This window comes from Muntiacus reevesi, chromosome 4 (genome assembly GCF_963930625.1).
Source record: "Muntiacus reevesi chromosome 4, mMunRee1.1, whole genome shotgun sequence".
In the NCBI taxonomy this organism is placed as follows: Eukaryota; Metazoa; Chordata; class Mammalia; order Artiodactyla; family Cervidae; genus Muntiacus; species Muntiacus reevesi.
In genome coordinates, this window is record NC_089252.1 from 52,370,397 (window position 1) to 52,385,906 (window position 15,510).

A 15,510-nucleotide genomic window follows, 5' to 3' on the forward strand; every position below is an offset into this window, starting at 1 on the left:
TTACACAAGATGAAAACTAGAGTGTCTAGAGCTATCATTTCAACAAAGCTAGGTCTTTCTCTAGCTTAACAGTCCTCGAAATGCCTTGTAGTTAAGTCTTGGCTTGGGCGATTTGAGATTCGAAACCTTCCATTTGAATACCTTGCAATTCAGCTAAGCACCCCAAAAGGGAATGTTTAAATTAATGGAAGATTAAAGCAAGGAAGAACATTCTAAAAGGTATTCTGTAATGGGGCTTTGTCACCACCTTCTCTGTTTTATTGGGAAAACAGTCTTTTCCCAGGGGCCTGAAAGTTTATATGCCAACCATCAGTCTCGTTTAACTATTCGAACTTAAAAATGTCAGAGAAGAAAAAAAGTAATGGAAATGCTGACATGCTATGAAGTCAAGAGGCATAAGCAGGTGCTCCTGCAACCCAGGGTCATAATTCAATCAAGCTGTATTGTGACGTCATCTGTTACAGAAAAAGCCAAATGGTTTATGAACAGCGCCAGAACCCCCAAGATTAAATTACAGCCCTGATATTTAATCAGGGGTCTTACTTTGTTATTTTTAATAACACAATACATTTTAACAGTTATTCGTCAACTGCCTTAGCCAAATTAGAGCACGTGATGACAAGTGACCTGGATTACAGGGGCCATCTCTCACGTTCTGAACTTTTATTATTTTTCAGAAATGGAAGATCATACAAGTTTCCCTCCTCTTAAGAAACATACAGTTGGTACCAACGGATTGAGTCCAAATCTTAATTAAAAGCAGCATGGGGTCCCTGACCAGCGGGTCAGGACATCTGTATTTGTGTCCTATTACAGCCCATAACCAACTGTATGATTTGAGCAAAAGATATTTAACCCTCCCAAACCTTGGCTCTTTATTTTAAAAAAATCATAGACCATCTCTAAACTCTCCTGATAAGTCTAAATTTCTATAAATCTTTTACTTAAAAAAAAAATTGTGTAGTTTCTTTGGGATTCCTTGAGGATCAAAGTGAAAAATTTGTATAGCTGAAAAGATGATGAACTTTTAATTTAATAAAAAATCATTACCATAGAAGAGGCATGTGTCAACTAAAAATTGAGGGGCAATATCAGTGTCAGCAAATGAAACAGGTTCCTTAAAAAGTCATGTACAAATAGTGCTGAACGTGTGAAGGGTTGTTTGCAAAACAAATCAATACAGGCACATCCAACAATGGATTGCAGTTAATAAACCACATATAGTAATTACCACCAATGGCAGTTTAGAAAGTCATTCATTAAATGTTAATTGTCACACAGAAGTACAAAAGCAGCCATTTGAACAATCAAGTGGCTGCACCTTTAAATAAAATACTTTCTTACAGCCCTGAAATTCATCCATATAAACTGATTCTAAACACACCTGGGTATTTGATATGCTGATTAACTGGGCCTTTATTTATTGCTGAAATGAAAGTAAATATGACAAGCTTTTCAATACTTTTGCTATTCCTTTGAGCCTGATATAAAATATATATATATAAAACGTATAAAAAGTGTTAACCAATCTTCTCTGAGATTAAATTGCTATTTCTCTTATGTCCCTCGTAAGCATTAAGAGACATATGGTTCAAAAGGACCCACCTAAATTCATGTGCCTACTTTATTGCTGAGTCTAAGTGGGCTCACAAATTTAGAAAATGGATAACCCACATGTAAGCTAATAAACTTGGTGGTCAATTTTGAAACCTTTATTTCAAAGTAATAAGAAACCAGCAACCAAAAAAAAAAAAAAAACCCTATGATATGCTTTACTTTATTTTCTGTAATACTCAGCGCCATCCAATTGACTTGGAAGAACACCTGGTCATAAAAAATTAGGTCATAAAAGACAAAAAAATAAGAAAAGAGGGGATTTTTTTTTTTTTCCTGTTCCTACCTAGCTTCATTTGGATGCTCTGTCTGTGCAAAATCTGACTTACCCAACATTCAGATATAGGTTCTCAAAGTTTGGCCAAGAACATTTTGGTTCCAGACTTGTAAACCAAAGGACGTTTCAAAACACACCATGTTCCTTATTAGACAACTTCAGATCTGTTATCTTAGCTTATGGGAACAGACCTAAATGGCATCATAATACTAAAAGTTGAAAATCACAGGCCTGGGGCCACCAGGACTCAACTCTCTGCCTTGGACGAGGTTGCAAACTTCCAATATAAAATGCAGTTTACCATTAGGAGTAAATGTTTGATCTATAAAGCTTCCAAAATTACTTTGTTTATCATAGCAGATGAAAGCAAAAAGGAATAATTTTAAGCTCAAAACAAAACTGTTTATACGACAGTCTTGACTGCTCCATGATTCTAAGCATTTAAGACAGATTCGAGCAATTAACAGCATAAACTTTCATTACATAGTTCTATTATATATGTTTATGTGACTTAGCTGTTCATCTGTTATTTAAGTGATTTCCTCATTACAATAGTAGGGTAAAGATAATTTGCTGATGCTGTCAAAAATGTTAAGCATTTCAGGCTCAACAGATCTCAGATCCCTACACTTGTTTAATGCATTTTATTTACTTAAGTCAGTGTCAAATAGAGTACTGCTTCTTCCTTCTGAATTTAGAAAATGTAACATTTTAAGCACATGTCTGGTAATAGACATATCAAAACTTAACTTCAAAGCTGCTTATTTTAGGGATGCAGATACAATTCAAGATTTTTGTTCTGGAATATTAGGTTTCAAAGATCTAACAAGAAACTGTAAGACTTTTTTTACAGTTAAAGATAGGAAATCTTTTTTTTTTTTTTTTTAAGATATTAACAGAGCAAGCTTGGTGACCTCAACTTGGGGTTTTACTAGGTTCATAAAAATTGAAAACATAATATTTTTACTGGTACCCAAGCAGACTGCTAATTTACAGTAGAACCAAGTCACAACTTTGAAAATACCCACTATATTTTCCTGGTTAAAAAAAATAATAATAATAATGTGAGAGAGATACTAAGTCACATTGAAATGCAACATAAACTACAAAACTAGCTTATTTGGATGATAAAGCAGGAAAAATAATGGACATGGCTTATACCATTAGTGTAAACATGTTTTTTAAAAGTGTTTATCTATTCTAATGATCAGGAATAGTATCATACACCAAGCCTCGTGTGTATTGTGTGTGTGTGTGTGTGTGTCTGTGTGTGTGTGTGTGTGTGTGTCTGTGTGTGTTTAAAAAGACCTAAGCTAGGCAGACAGACCTAGGTTTAGAACCGAACTCATTCCTGACTGCCTTGAAAGAAAGTAGTTTATCATCTCTGAATCTCGGTTTCCTCATTTATGAATTGAGCATGGTAATCCTGGCATCTCATTGGGTTCTTGTGAAGATAAAAAAAATAGAAGAATATAAAGTGCACAGCACACCACTTGGCATAGGAAGAAGCACTTTAATTCCATCAGTATCATGCCCATCCACACCCTATTATTCAATCTAACATCCTGCAAATAATCACAGGCCAGATCAGGCAAAACAGAACGATCAACAATCCAAAATTCAGCTCCAAACCTTTAAAAACAATCAAAGGGCACATATACATTTAGAAGCATTTGTAGGCACAAAGATCAGTACACAAATCCTGAGACCCTGTTATGCAACACAAATTACAGAATAAAACATAGGACTGAAACCAATATTACTCCAATAAAAAGATTTGCAGGGCCACAGAGAATCAGCAAATCAAAACTTGTTTTTTAGAATAGCAAATAAACACACACTTGAGAACCTCTTAACATGGGCCTCAGTTTTCTTTGGCTGTACAGCGAAGGCACTGGGCTGTGTATTTCTAAGGGGCTCCGACCCCCAAAATTCTATGATTCTAGTGAAATGGGTTTAACACCACACTCCTTGTTTTTTAACTTGTTAATTTATTCTTCGTTTTACAAAAAGCCACACAACCATTATGAACTGCACTGTAATAGTAAGGCTGTTTAAAAACAGATACACACACACACAATTAAATAACTCTACTGCACAAATACCTTTGGGGGAGAACAATTTTTCTTCACACCGTAACCATGAACTCAAAGTGTACGGATGGAAATTAATTCAGGAGGCTGGCCATTTGAATCTTCTCTACAACACAAAACTGGATCGATATTTTTTTCTTACTGAATTTTCTAAACTGATGTGTCATCTGGGTATCACGTGGATATTGGTGAACAAACTTGTGTGAATGTCAAGAGACATTTTTTCGCTTTCAAAAATGACCATGACAGGGATGTGGTGTTTTACTGCTGCTGTTAATTGTTAAAACACCCATTCACTTGGCACCTTTAACAAATGCTGAACACCTAAGTAAAACTAAACAGTTACAGGGGGGAAAGGCTCAACTTTTAAACTGAGGGAGAAAGATGTAGAATCCATCACAGACTAAGTGTAAATACTTGTAACAGATGTGACCAGGGCTATTGTTGAGTATGGATAATTTTAGAGCCCCAACTTTAAAACTACTTTTTAAAAGATGCCAAAGCGAGTCTGTTTATCTTTTGCTCATAAAAGAATCAAAGGTGACCAAAGAAAACTGCATTTTTGTTATATCAGAAAATTAAATCCCTGTTCATCAATAAATTGTAGACTCTAGATGCATTTTTTTTCCCTTTGGGTAACTTGGCCATCCTACTTTTTAATGAGAATAATTTTCCAGTCATCCAGGCATGTGGATGCTTTTAGCTTGTTTTAAGATCAATGATACAATGGATCTGCAATCCCTTTATAGAAGCCACCATATAGATTTCAACTATTTCTTGCAAATAATTCCAGAGCCCACCAGTTCTCCCTGTTAAGGTCATCCACACTCTGAACCATCATGGCTGAATTGTTTTAGAGCTCTCTGCTGAACACCTGCAAACATCAAACAAAAACGGCTGGTCCTTTCCTGGGTTGACAAAAGCCTTTCATGTGAAAAATGCTCCCTGGGAATGTCAGGCTGTAGCTCAGGTTACATTCCATTCTCCCTAGCAGCCTCACCATTTCTTAAGGTGGTAGGGAAAACCATGTTTGTGAAATGAAAGATTAAAGGCAACATGGCCACACTTTATTTTCATTCTCACACTGCACATCACGATGGAGCGTCCTCCATGTGAATGGAACTCACAGCTACAGAGAACTTGAAGCAGGAAACATCACCATGCCTCACTCTGAAAACAACAGAGCAGTTCATCCCAACATCAACAGTTCACTTATACTTTGAATCTTTTTTCCCCTGAACCCAAGTTTCAAAGCTACCCATGAGAACGATATCTGAGCACCCTTGCTCAGGACAATGGATATTAACCGGATGTACATTTAGAAAATTATTTCTCAGTCCAAAGTTTTCTAGTTCATCCTTTCAGTAAAGAGGCAAAATGCAGTTTTTCTCTTTTTTTTTTTTTTTTAATTTTTTGTGCTTTAAAAGGGGACTTAGCTTTGCTACTGAGTAGAAACAAAGCCACTTACTATGTCTTGGACAGATGAGAAAAATCAACACTCCAATCTGTACTCTATATGTTACAGTCCCCATCATATTGCCTTGGATGAATACCCTGCATTTGCAATCCAGCCACCAGAACAAAATAGCCACTACACTTTTCACCTTTATAAGTAAACACATGGGCCTGAAAACTACACCTTTGGCTGGTGCAAAGTCACTTAAAGTTCAACACCTTAAAAATAATCACAGCATATTCACTGGAAATATCACAACCTATCTCACTAAGGATGAAGTTTCTATCTTATACAGATTTACTGTATGTATAAGACAGGTTTATGTATACAGATATACTGTCTTAAGAACTGTGTAAGTTTCAATATATGACCACTTACCAAAATTCATTAATATATATTCATACTCATCAAGCCTGTACTCTAAACACTTAAGCATCACAGCAAAGACTTCATTTAAATGTGAACACAGAAAAGGGACCAAGATGCAGTCGTCTTTTTAAATGTAACACAATTTCATGCTTCTAAAATCAATCTTACTTTATTAAACCATACCGAAACTGATATACTTAATTATTCCAAATGTGTCAGCTTTTACAAAAAGTACAAAAGAGTATTTTTGCACTGACTCTGAAAGCAGTCTATCTCTGAGCCTTTCTGACATAATCTACTTTCAGATTTCAACTGAATACACATTTTCTTAAGGAAAATCTTGAGGAAAACTACTGTCAGAGATAAAGTTAGTTTTGATACTAACATGAAAAATTAATTTGCCTACAACAGACACTTGCACTCCTCTTTCATTCAAAACTGTGTAGAGAACACAATATAGAAACGTGGAAGATACAATATGAAAACAAAAAAAAAATTTAAGTCCCAAATTAAAAATATAACAGGCTCTAGGACAGTCAAAACACAAACATATGGTCAAGAGTTCTTTTAATCAAAGTGGACTCCTCCCCAAAAAAGATAAAATGTTAAGTATAGGAGGCATCTCATATTTCATAAATTGAGTTTTAGAGATAATTCCCTTAGACTTATGGGGCCAGCAAAAGGAGAAGTAACTTATTTGGAAATGAGCAACTTTTAGAAGCCATTAGTTTTAGAAAAAACATACCAATTATACAAATCACAAAGATGAATAGGTTTCTTTCATTGCTACAGCACCAAATGAATATTAAGAGATGTGAAATTATCTTCAATAGCTAACAGACAATTCCACTGGTATCTCATAGTGAAATGATGTCAGTATTTACCAGTCTGACTTAAGAACAGGACTCTGTCTAATGTCCTGTTAGGTACCACTGCCAGAACTCCTAAGATACTATAGCTGTTTAACAGGCATAAATGGATTTAAGCCTTGAACCTAAAAGGACAGCAAGCAACAATGTATGCCGCCTTCTGATATGAAATTCACTGGACAAAAAAATAACTTTTTAAATGAATAGCATATTTTCACTTTTAGTAAGAGACCTTCAGAGAGTCCCCTATTAAAACTCCTCCTTAGATACCAGATAATCATTGCACACACAGATTCCTTTGTGAATACCGCTAACGTCTGTTGAAAGCATCAGTCAAAGGTCTTTCATTTATAAAATGTAAAAGTCCTTCCAAATTTGTAACTTTAAACATAGCAAAAATTCACTGCCCAAGTAAATACTTAGGGGGAGAAAAACAGCTAAAGCACCAAAAAGGATATTTTAAATACAAATGAATTCATATTCAGCTCTTAGATTAGAAAGAGTCTCTCTATTTACAGCTATGGTTTACTACGCAGCATTCATCTACAAAATTAAGTGCTCATTTTTAAAACAGGGTTAATTATACAGTTCCCAGAAAATTTGCTATTATTTACAAGGAATTTGCCCTTTTCATGAAAGTCAGATTTTTCCCTCTATTTTCAATAAGGAAACATTAATTTATTCCTCCATGTTAACACTGCCTTATCTTCACATGTTTGATTACAACTGTATCAGAAAATTGCTTTTAAATTAAGTGACAGAATTCTGAGACAGTTTTCTTGATTCAAAAAAAAAAAAAAAAAACTTTTAATTTTGCAAAAGATAACATTTTTGCCTAAGTTATACTACTAATGGATAATGAAATAACCATATCATTACAGGCTAAAATTTCAATGACTTTTGCAGAACACTTTAACAGAGCCAAAAATATACCATGAGTGAACAAACAGCTAAGAACATTTAACTACACACTAAGAAAAGAATTTACATACTTGAGCCAGTAAAATGTCCACTCGCCAGAGAAGTTGGTCCATTTTTCCCACTGCTCACAGGAGGTGAAAACATCTAAAAGAAACAAAGAAATATTACTGTTGAAAAGAAGACATCCGTGCCTTCAGAGCTCATCTGAGACCTTTCATACTCTATATAATGTACAGTTTATGCTAAGTGTTCATTTTAGTAAAATACATCACCATCCAACTTAAAACTAAAACAGACACAATATTACCAATCACTCTCACCCCCCCACCCCTTTACCCCTCTGTTCTTTCTTTTTCCTCAGGTTCATTAAGTCGCCAGAACTGGCAGTACTACATTTTAAGCCACAAGGCAGTCCACATAATGTTAACAAGATTCGGTTTGGAGGGCAGCGAGCTCTCTAGAAGACACGAGTTTTACAAAGGAGAAGAAAAAAGTTGTTTATTTTATATTGAAAACCTTGGCCATAAACGTGGCAATGTCCATTTCGATCCCGTATAGGATCTGCCTGTCATATGTGAACCCAAATAAAAATAAAAGTGCCACCTGCACTAAATTCTCATTCCGTCTCTAACACGAGAGCGTTTGGAAGCAAGACTCTCCCCCTCTCTCTCTGTCTCTCTCTCTCTCACTCACTCTCTCTTTCACTCCCTCTCTCTCCAGCATTTATTTCGACCCTAATTGGTTTCCCTCTTCTTCGACGTTATCTAGTGGATAACGCGCACCTTCCCTGAGTCAGAGCCTGCGGAAAGCAAAGGAACGAATGGACGAAGTGCAGCAAGCAGAAAAGGGGCTAAAAGCTGCCTAGGGCTACGCTTCCTGGCAAAACTTCCGAAAGCCATTTCTCCAAAAGGTCTAGAAGAGCAGCAGCGGCAGCGGCAGCAGCAGCAGCAACAAGAAAAGAGAGCCCCCCACTTAGAAGGCGGTTTGGATTTTGTGTTTTGTGGATTCTTTTCATTTTGCTTTGCAAATGCATCTGACACCAAACTCATCTGGCATTAAAAATGAATTAATTCCCCTGATATGCCTGGGACTTGGTTTGGGGAAGGGAGGCAAAGTGATGGAGAAGGACCAAGTTCAGCTGTAAAACTCCACAAGTGTGTAAGTTCTGCTTTGCGTTGATCGCCCGGACTACGAAATTTACAAAGTCTAAAGGGTTTCTAAAGAATGTGTGCTCAGCATATACACACGAGTTCTCAGAATCCCAGGAGAAGATTTAAGTGGGAGAAGGCAGGTCCTACTGATTCCAAACCATTGTCAGTTTAAAACTTTGAGCCAACTGAGGTCTCCTATTTTCTCTTTTCTATTTTCAGAAAAATAAATAAATGAGTACCACGCAAAGTATCAGTACTTTTAGGGTTCTGATAAGGCCAAGTTAAGGGGTGGTTTACAGTTTAGAGGTGTCTGTTTTTCCCTTCCACTAGGGTGAGACTCCATTATTTGGGGGTTCAGTGGGCAGTGAATTCAAAGCAAGTAATCAGACTGAAAAAAAAGCCTGAATCCTCCATCACACCCAAAAACTGTAGTTAAAAACTTATCAGAAAGACCTTCACGTTTACCAAGCATTCAGCCAATTAAAAATTATTCCTGTCCTTTAGATTCTAGTGGTTTCTAGCTCAAAGTGATTCGGTTTTTTGGTTTTGTTTTGTTTTGTTTTACAGCTGTTGTTAGTTTCCACCGTTCTTTCTTACCGCACTGAAATCCAGTAAATCACTCAGCTCTTTGTCCGTGCCTAAGGCAGCCATTCGCTGTTGGTGATGCATTTTAGCAAAATCACACAAACCTAGAAACATGGAAATAACCGCAATCAGAAAATCCAGTCCCAATCCTTGGAGAAAACACAATCGGATTTTTGGAGACTGGGGGTGGGGGGTTTGGGGGTGGGGACGTGGGGGCGGGTGGGATTAAGGTGGAAAGGAGGGAGGGATAGGAGAGTTGCTGGGTTGTTGTTTTTTTTTTAAGATGGAATAGGCAGCAATAGCAAAAAAAAAAAAAAAAAAGCGATATTGATACTGTATTTCCAAAGAGACGATCAAAACTGGTAACATCCACTATAAAACCAAATCCGGGAAAGGGAAAAAAAAAATTGCCGCTGCTCAGCGCATCATTTTATGCAACAGGAGGTAGAGCGAGAAATGAATGGATCACAGAGAAAAGAGAAACTACTCCGAACGATCCGGTCTCAACTTTCCCCCCACCCTCCACCCCACCCCCCTCACACACACACTCGCGTACACACGCGCGCGCACACACACTCACACACACACACCACTCCCCTCTGCGTTTCAAAGTAGCTATAAAGAAATTAAAGATGAGCGTCTCTGGAGTGAAAACACGTCCAAAGGGGGAGGGGTGACAGGGCCGGCGAAAAGAACGGGGGGCGGGGGGCGGCCCCGCGGTGGAGGGTCGGGGCTTGTAATTGTCCAGCGCCCTAATTTGTGAAAGAAAGGGTTGTAAAAATTAAAGTCAGGCCCTTGGCAAAGTCGGCGGTCCCTCCGAGCGGCAGCGCCGGGGAGGAGGGCGTGGGGGGGCCCGGGCGGGAGGAGGGGGGTGCGCAGGGACGGGGGGGAGGGAAGCGCGCGGGAGGGGAAGGGGTGTCTCCAGCGGGAGCGCCGGGGAGACCGGGCGCCCGCGGCGCCGGAGGCGCGGAGCCGCGCGCGGGGCCGCCGAGCCGAGCCCCCCGCGCCGCCCGGCGCTCCGGCCCCGCCGAGCCCGGCGCGCTCGGCGCCGCTACCTACCGCCCGCGCGCGAGAAGGGGCTCCCGGTGCACCGCCGGCGCCCAGGCGGCGTTCATGTCTACCCGCCGCCGCCGCCCGCGCCCGCTCGGTCCCCGCCGCCGCCGCCGCCGCCACTACAGCTCCGCAGACAGACAGCCAAGATCCCTGACTCTTAACACCAACTCTCTTCTCCGGGGAGGGGAGGGGACGGGCGGAGGGGGAGGGGGAGACACGCCGAGGCGCACGGAATTGCAAGTTCAGCAAAGAAATGGGTGGGGGGGCGGCTCCGGCGGGGCGACGCGGCGCGCGCGGGCCGGGCTGGCTGGGACGCGGACCCCCGCCCGCCGCCACCCCACCCCGAGAGAGAAAAGGAAAAAAATCATCTCTACACCTCCCCCGCCTCGCCAAAAAAAAAAAAGAAATACAAACGAAATTTCACCGAGCACCTCATTTTCCCTCAGATCGTCAGTTACAATCTGAAGCCTGCACCCTTCAGGGTTTGGGGTTTTTTTGTTTTTTTTTTTTTTTGCCCGTTTCATCCAGCCGAGGCACACTTTGAAACGGATTCCACTTTACGTCCCCTCACTTCTTTCTTTCTCTGATTCTCCCGTTCCCTCACTCACACATCCACACACGGTAAAGCAAGTTTATACTAGGCTGCAAATACACGTGATGCAAAAAGTCTTTGCCAAGAGGAACAATATTTTTTTTCCCTTCTTTTCCAGATACAAACCAAGCTACATTTTACTGGGGAGATTTTCCTATCGGTAGTTCTGCGTTGGGGGTGGGGGGGAAAGAGGCGAAACCTAAATTACATACTTTTTTTTTTTACCCCTCCCTCTTAAGTCACAGAATAGTATAGCTGTGAACTTTGCAAAAAAAAAAAAAGGCAATTTTTGAGGGTAGATGTTGTTTTGTTTTTACACTTGAGTTCCTAGGCACGCTAAGTCCCCGTTCGCCAGCACGATAAGTTTTTCATTCAACATTGACCATTACAGGCCCTGCATGCTCTTAAAACATACTTTTTCACATCACTTTTTAGGATGAAAATTAAGCTGCATAATTCTACCGTTTCGTAATAACAAGCGTGCTCCAGCCAGTATATGCAACAGACGCTATTTTAACGTGTGCTAAAATACACATTCTATAAACCCTGTTATGGCTAGATGTGCGAGTACATACACAAAACGCATGCACACACTTTTTCCCATTGGCAGTTATTTAATAGGTTGTTCCTTTTGTTTTAATAAAACACTGGGATCGACATCTTAAAAATTAAATTAAATTACAAACAGTTTACTCTGACAGCAAATTGTAACGTTACCTTAAGTGGCCACAAAAATGCTCACAATATTCCAAGGAAAGTGACTTTTAAAAGAGAGACAAAAATCTTCTGCAAGTACTGAGTATCTCACATGTGTATCCCCCAAAAAAGTACTTTAACTGGTACTCAGTTCTGTTCCAGGGATATCCACAGAATACAAGATTATGCACCTGGCTCTGGTTTTTGCATTTTCCACCATAAAACTGCAACAAAACTCCCTCCCCCAAAAAAGAAATCATTAAAAAAAAAAAATCCAACAACTTTTTCTTATTGTTTATAAAAAAATATCAACACAGGATAGTGATAATTTTTCCTCAGACAAATCCTGTTGGTGGCTTTTTTTTTTCTTCTCCTCTTATAAAGTCTTAAACTTGTTCCAAGTTTAGAGGTGTCTCATCCTCCTCCTGCTCCTGATCATCACCATTGACTCCCCCGTGGAGTCACATTGATAATAATAGGTTTCCCTGAAAGATACATTGTAATCCATTCACATCCGGGCACTGCGGGCTTATAAAGAGAAGGCGCTGCGGCCGCCGCGGCTCCTCCAGACAATGACTGGGGAGGGGCGGGGCGGGAGCGGGCGACCATAGAGTAGTAAACAGAGCGCCTAGAGAGGCCGCCAAGATGGCGGCGCGTGCGGGCCACGCCTCCTCCGGGAAGGGAGGCGGGCGGCCGGGTGCGGGCGGGCGTCGCGCGTGCGGCCGGACCGCAAGGGTACCCGAGGCCAGGGCCTTCCGCGGGCCCGTGCTCCTGCGCGCCGCTGCTTGTTCCCAGTTCTTGCCCTTCTCTGTCCTTTGACCCCAAAGTCTGGTTTCTAAAGAAATGAAGGAATTAAACTCCGTAGACTTGCTTCAAGAAGTCGGATCCCCTGAGGGCGACTTGGGAGTGGGAGGCCGGGAGAGGCCACGGCGGCCTCCTCGACGGAAAACCGGAGTCTGGTCCTCCCGCAGCGTGGAGCCGGTCCTCTTAGCGAGGCTTGGCTGGCGTGGAAAGAGGCCGATGAACCAGGATGCAGCTGGCTGGCCTTGGAGAGGGATGTGGGTCCTAGCCTGCACCACCCACTCTCCCACCTTTCCCTAGGCTCCTGGCAAAGAGAACTCTAAGTCCAGGAAGTCTCCACTTGAAGAAGACGTTCGTCTATTTCCTTGTAGACTTAGATCGATTTTTTGACCGTGGCCCGGGCTCGTGGGATTTTAGCTTCCCCAACCAGGGATTGAACTTGCACCAGCGTCAGTGACAGGATGGAGTCCTAACTGCTGGACCTCTAGGCAAGTCCCAGTTTTATTCGGTGACCCACTAACTCAGTGGGGGAGTTCTGGCGGAGAAAGTCTTCTAGCCAGTTTTCTGGTCTGTGGAATGCAAATAGCAAATGCCTGCTTTATGAATTTAATAAGAATTAAAGGGATAAAGATAAAGACGGAGATGCCCGGAAAGAAATCTTCTCTTTCCATCTCTAATTCTTCACTAAGCCAACTGATATCTCTAATCTAGCCCATGGGATTTTAAATGGAGATTTCTGTACTCCAGAAGAATAGCATTTAGCCCTCCCACCGAAGAAAAGCAAGTAATAATAAGTATAGGTTAACACTTAACGTTGTGAGTTTACTCTGTGCCAAACACTGTCCTAAGAATTTCTCAACTATTGGAGAATGACTCTGGAGTTTGTGTTACTTCTGGACCCAGAGCCGCTGAGTAAATGGTACAAACTTGCCTCAATTACACAACTTTAAGTGATAGAACCCACCTTTGATGGCAGGCAGTCTGTAATCAGAGTTCACATCCAACCACCTTCCCATACAATCTGGCAGTGGGAATGTCCTAATCTCCATTTTCTGATGTGATTTTGTGGCACTGACAATGATCTTTTTGTTTATAAGTTTTTAGAGAACAAGAATTGAAGCATTTATAGATTGCTTCCTGTCTCTGCACACACTGTGCAGATTCCTGTCTTCTATACCCATCCCCATGTCCGCATCTTAAAATAAAATTTTACATTTAGACACTACTATATGCTGCATAATCACAAGCATTATCTCTACTTCTCAGAATAAGCGTCTACCTTCTCAACTGATGATGTAATAAAAAGATCACAAAAGTTTAAGAGAAGTATTTTACTGGCTCTGCCTCTAATCAATAAGACTTGATATCAATGTCTTTTGCTGTAAAATGCAGAGACCAGGTTAGATAATCCCATAGAACTCCTTCCAGTTTTAAGACTCCCCTTTCCCCCAAATTTCAAGGGGAATAAATGATGTGTCCAGAAATCAATGATAGAATCAGATCTAGGACCTGAACGCACCTAGTTACTGGCTAGTGGTTTTTGTATTTTTTTTTTTTAACTGTACCCTACAGAAAACGGTGCAACTACCCTTCTGATTTTAACTAAGGCACAGATTTGAAACTGGTTTTGGTTTTTTTCCTGATCTAGCTCACTTTTACTCCTGGCTTCTAGATGTCTTTGAATATGTCATGTTAACATCATCTCTGAGAAGTACCTAACTCACCTCCTGGGGTATTGAGGAAATTAATTTCAAATGTACATGAAAAAAGCAATCAGATAATAATCTATGGCCTCTAAGCCAGAACCATGGGGAAAAAAAATAGGGTATAGTTATGAAGATTGGAGGCACTTTAGAAAAGAAAACTCAGTAGAATCATGTGAAAGTTAGATTAAAAGGGAAATGCAAGAGACATATTCTGGGATGCCTGCTCTATCATCTACAGAATTCCTCCCCTAGGAACCTGTTCATAAATCCTGATAAAGAGGTAGAATTTGATGAAGGTGTCACATGACTCCTTCCTGACTCACCCCCGACAGCCCCCAGTGATTGGACCACAGGAACTAAAGGAAGAAGAGATTGACAGGGGTCTATAGTGAGTGATGGATCTGACAAGTTGGAGTCAGCTGGCCAGAGCTAGTGTCAGGAAGCCAAGCCATGTGAGAACTGTGGTTATGGGGAAACAAGAACCATGAGTAAGCAGAGGAAACTGTTCTTCAAGTAAGAAGGAAAGGTCTCAGAAGTTCTGAGAAAATCAGTTTAGTCATAGGAAGAAATGTCTGGGTATCTTTTCTCAATTATTTGAAGACTACCTTGCCTCCTATTCCTAAGAAAGCTGATTCTTGCAGTGCTCAGCTTTCCTAAGTGAGCCAACCTGAGTACTTTTCTGATCCTTACAACTAAAGAGTTCAACTAGGAAAAATAAAAAATAAAAGCTTTGGATTTCAGCATTTCAAGTCCTTAACATTAAAAAAAAAAAAAAAGGTTGTTACTGCTATTCAAGGCGTAAACAATTTGTTCCACTCCCACGTAGTAGAGATGTATCCAGTTTATTGTACCACACATAGTCAGGACAGTATATCCAGTTGTCATTCCTGTTTCTCATGTGTTATGTGTCTGTGTGGGAGTGTTCAGTCGCTAAGTCATGTCCAACCCCATGGACTACAGCACTCCAGGCTTCCCTGCCCTTCACTGTCTCCCAGAATTTGTTCAAATTCATGTCCCTTGAGTCGGTGATGCTATCTAACCATCTCATTCTCCACCAGGCTCTTCTCCTTTTGCCTTCAGTCTTTCCCCTTTTTGGATCACAGCCTTGTCATGGCAAAGAGGCTTGCATAACTCAATGAAGCTATGAGCGATGCCATACAGGGCCACCCAAGAAGGATGCATCATAGTGGAGAGTTCCAAAGTGTGGTCCACTGGAGGAGGGAATGGCAAACCACTCCAGTATTCTTGCCTCGAGAACCCCATGAACATGAACAGTGTGTTATGACCTTTGGCAAGTTTCAAACCCTGTCAGACATAAAAAATTATA

At 40.6% G+C, this 15,510-nt stretch overlaps 1 protein-coding gene across 20 annotated transcripts in view; it reads right to left on the minus strand.

Moving 5' to 3' along the window:
- The window catches only part of TCF4 (transcription factor 4), a 379,471-nt gene extending 367,286 nt beyond the window's left edge, over positions 1-12,185 (minus strand). For 15 of the 20 annotated variants that reach the window (XM_065932788.1, XM_065932786.1, XM_065932797.1 and 12 more), the window contains exons 1-3: positions 10,395-10,520; positions 9,348-9,439; positions 7,671-7,743 (exon numbers count right to left, since the gene is read on the minus strand). In XM_065932788.1, coding sequence (XP_065788860.1) covers positions 7,671-7,743; positions 9,348-9,419 — 145 coding nt within the window. In that variant the 5' untranslated portion in view covers positions 9,420-9,439; positions 10,395-10,520. Of the gene's footprint in view, positions 1-7,670; positions 7,744-8,202; positions 8,251-9,347; positions 9,440-10,394; positions 10,521-10,819; positions 10,966-11,697 lie in introns of those variants that run through there. The other 5 variants (XM_065932770.1, XM_065932771.1, XM_065932783.1 and 2 more) reach the window with 5 other exon arrangements.
- Positions 12,186-15,510: the final 3,325 nt, after the last annotated feature.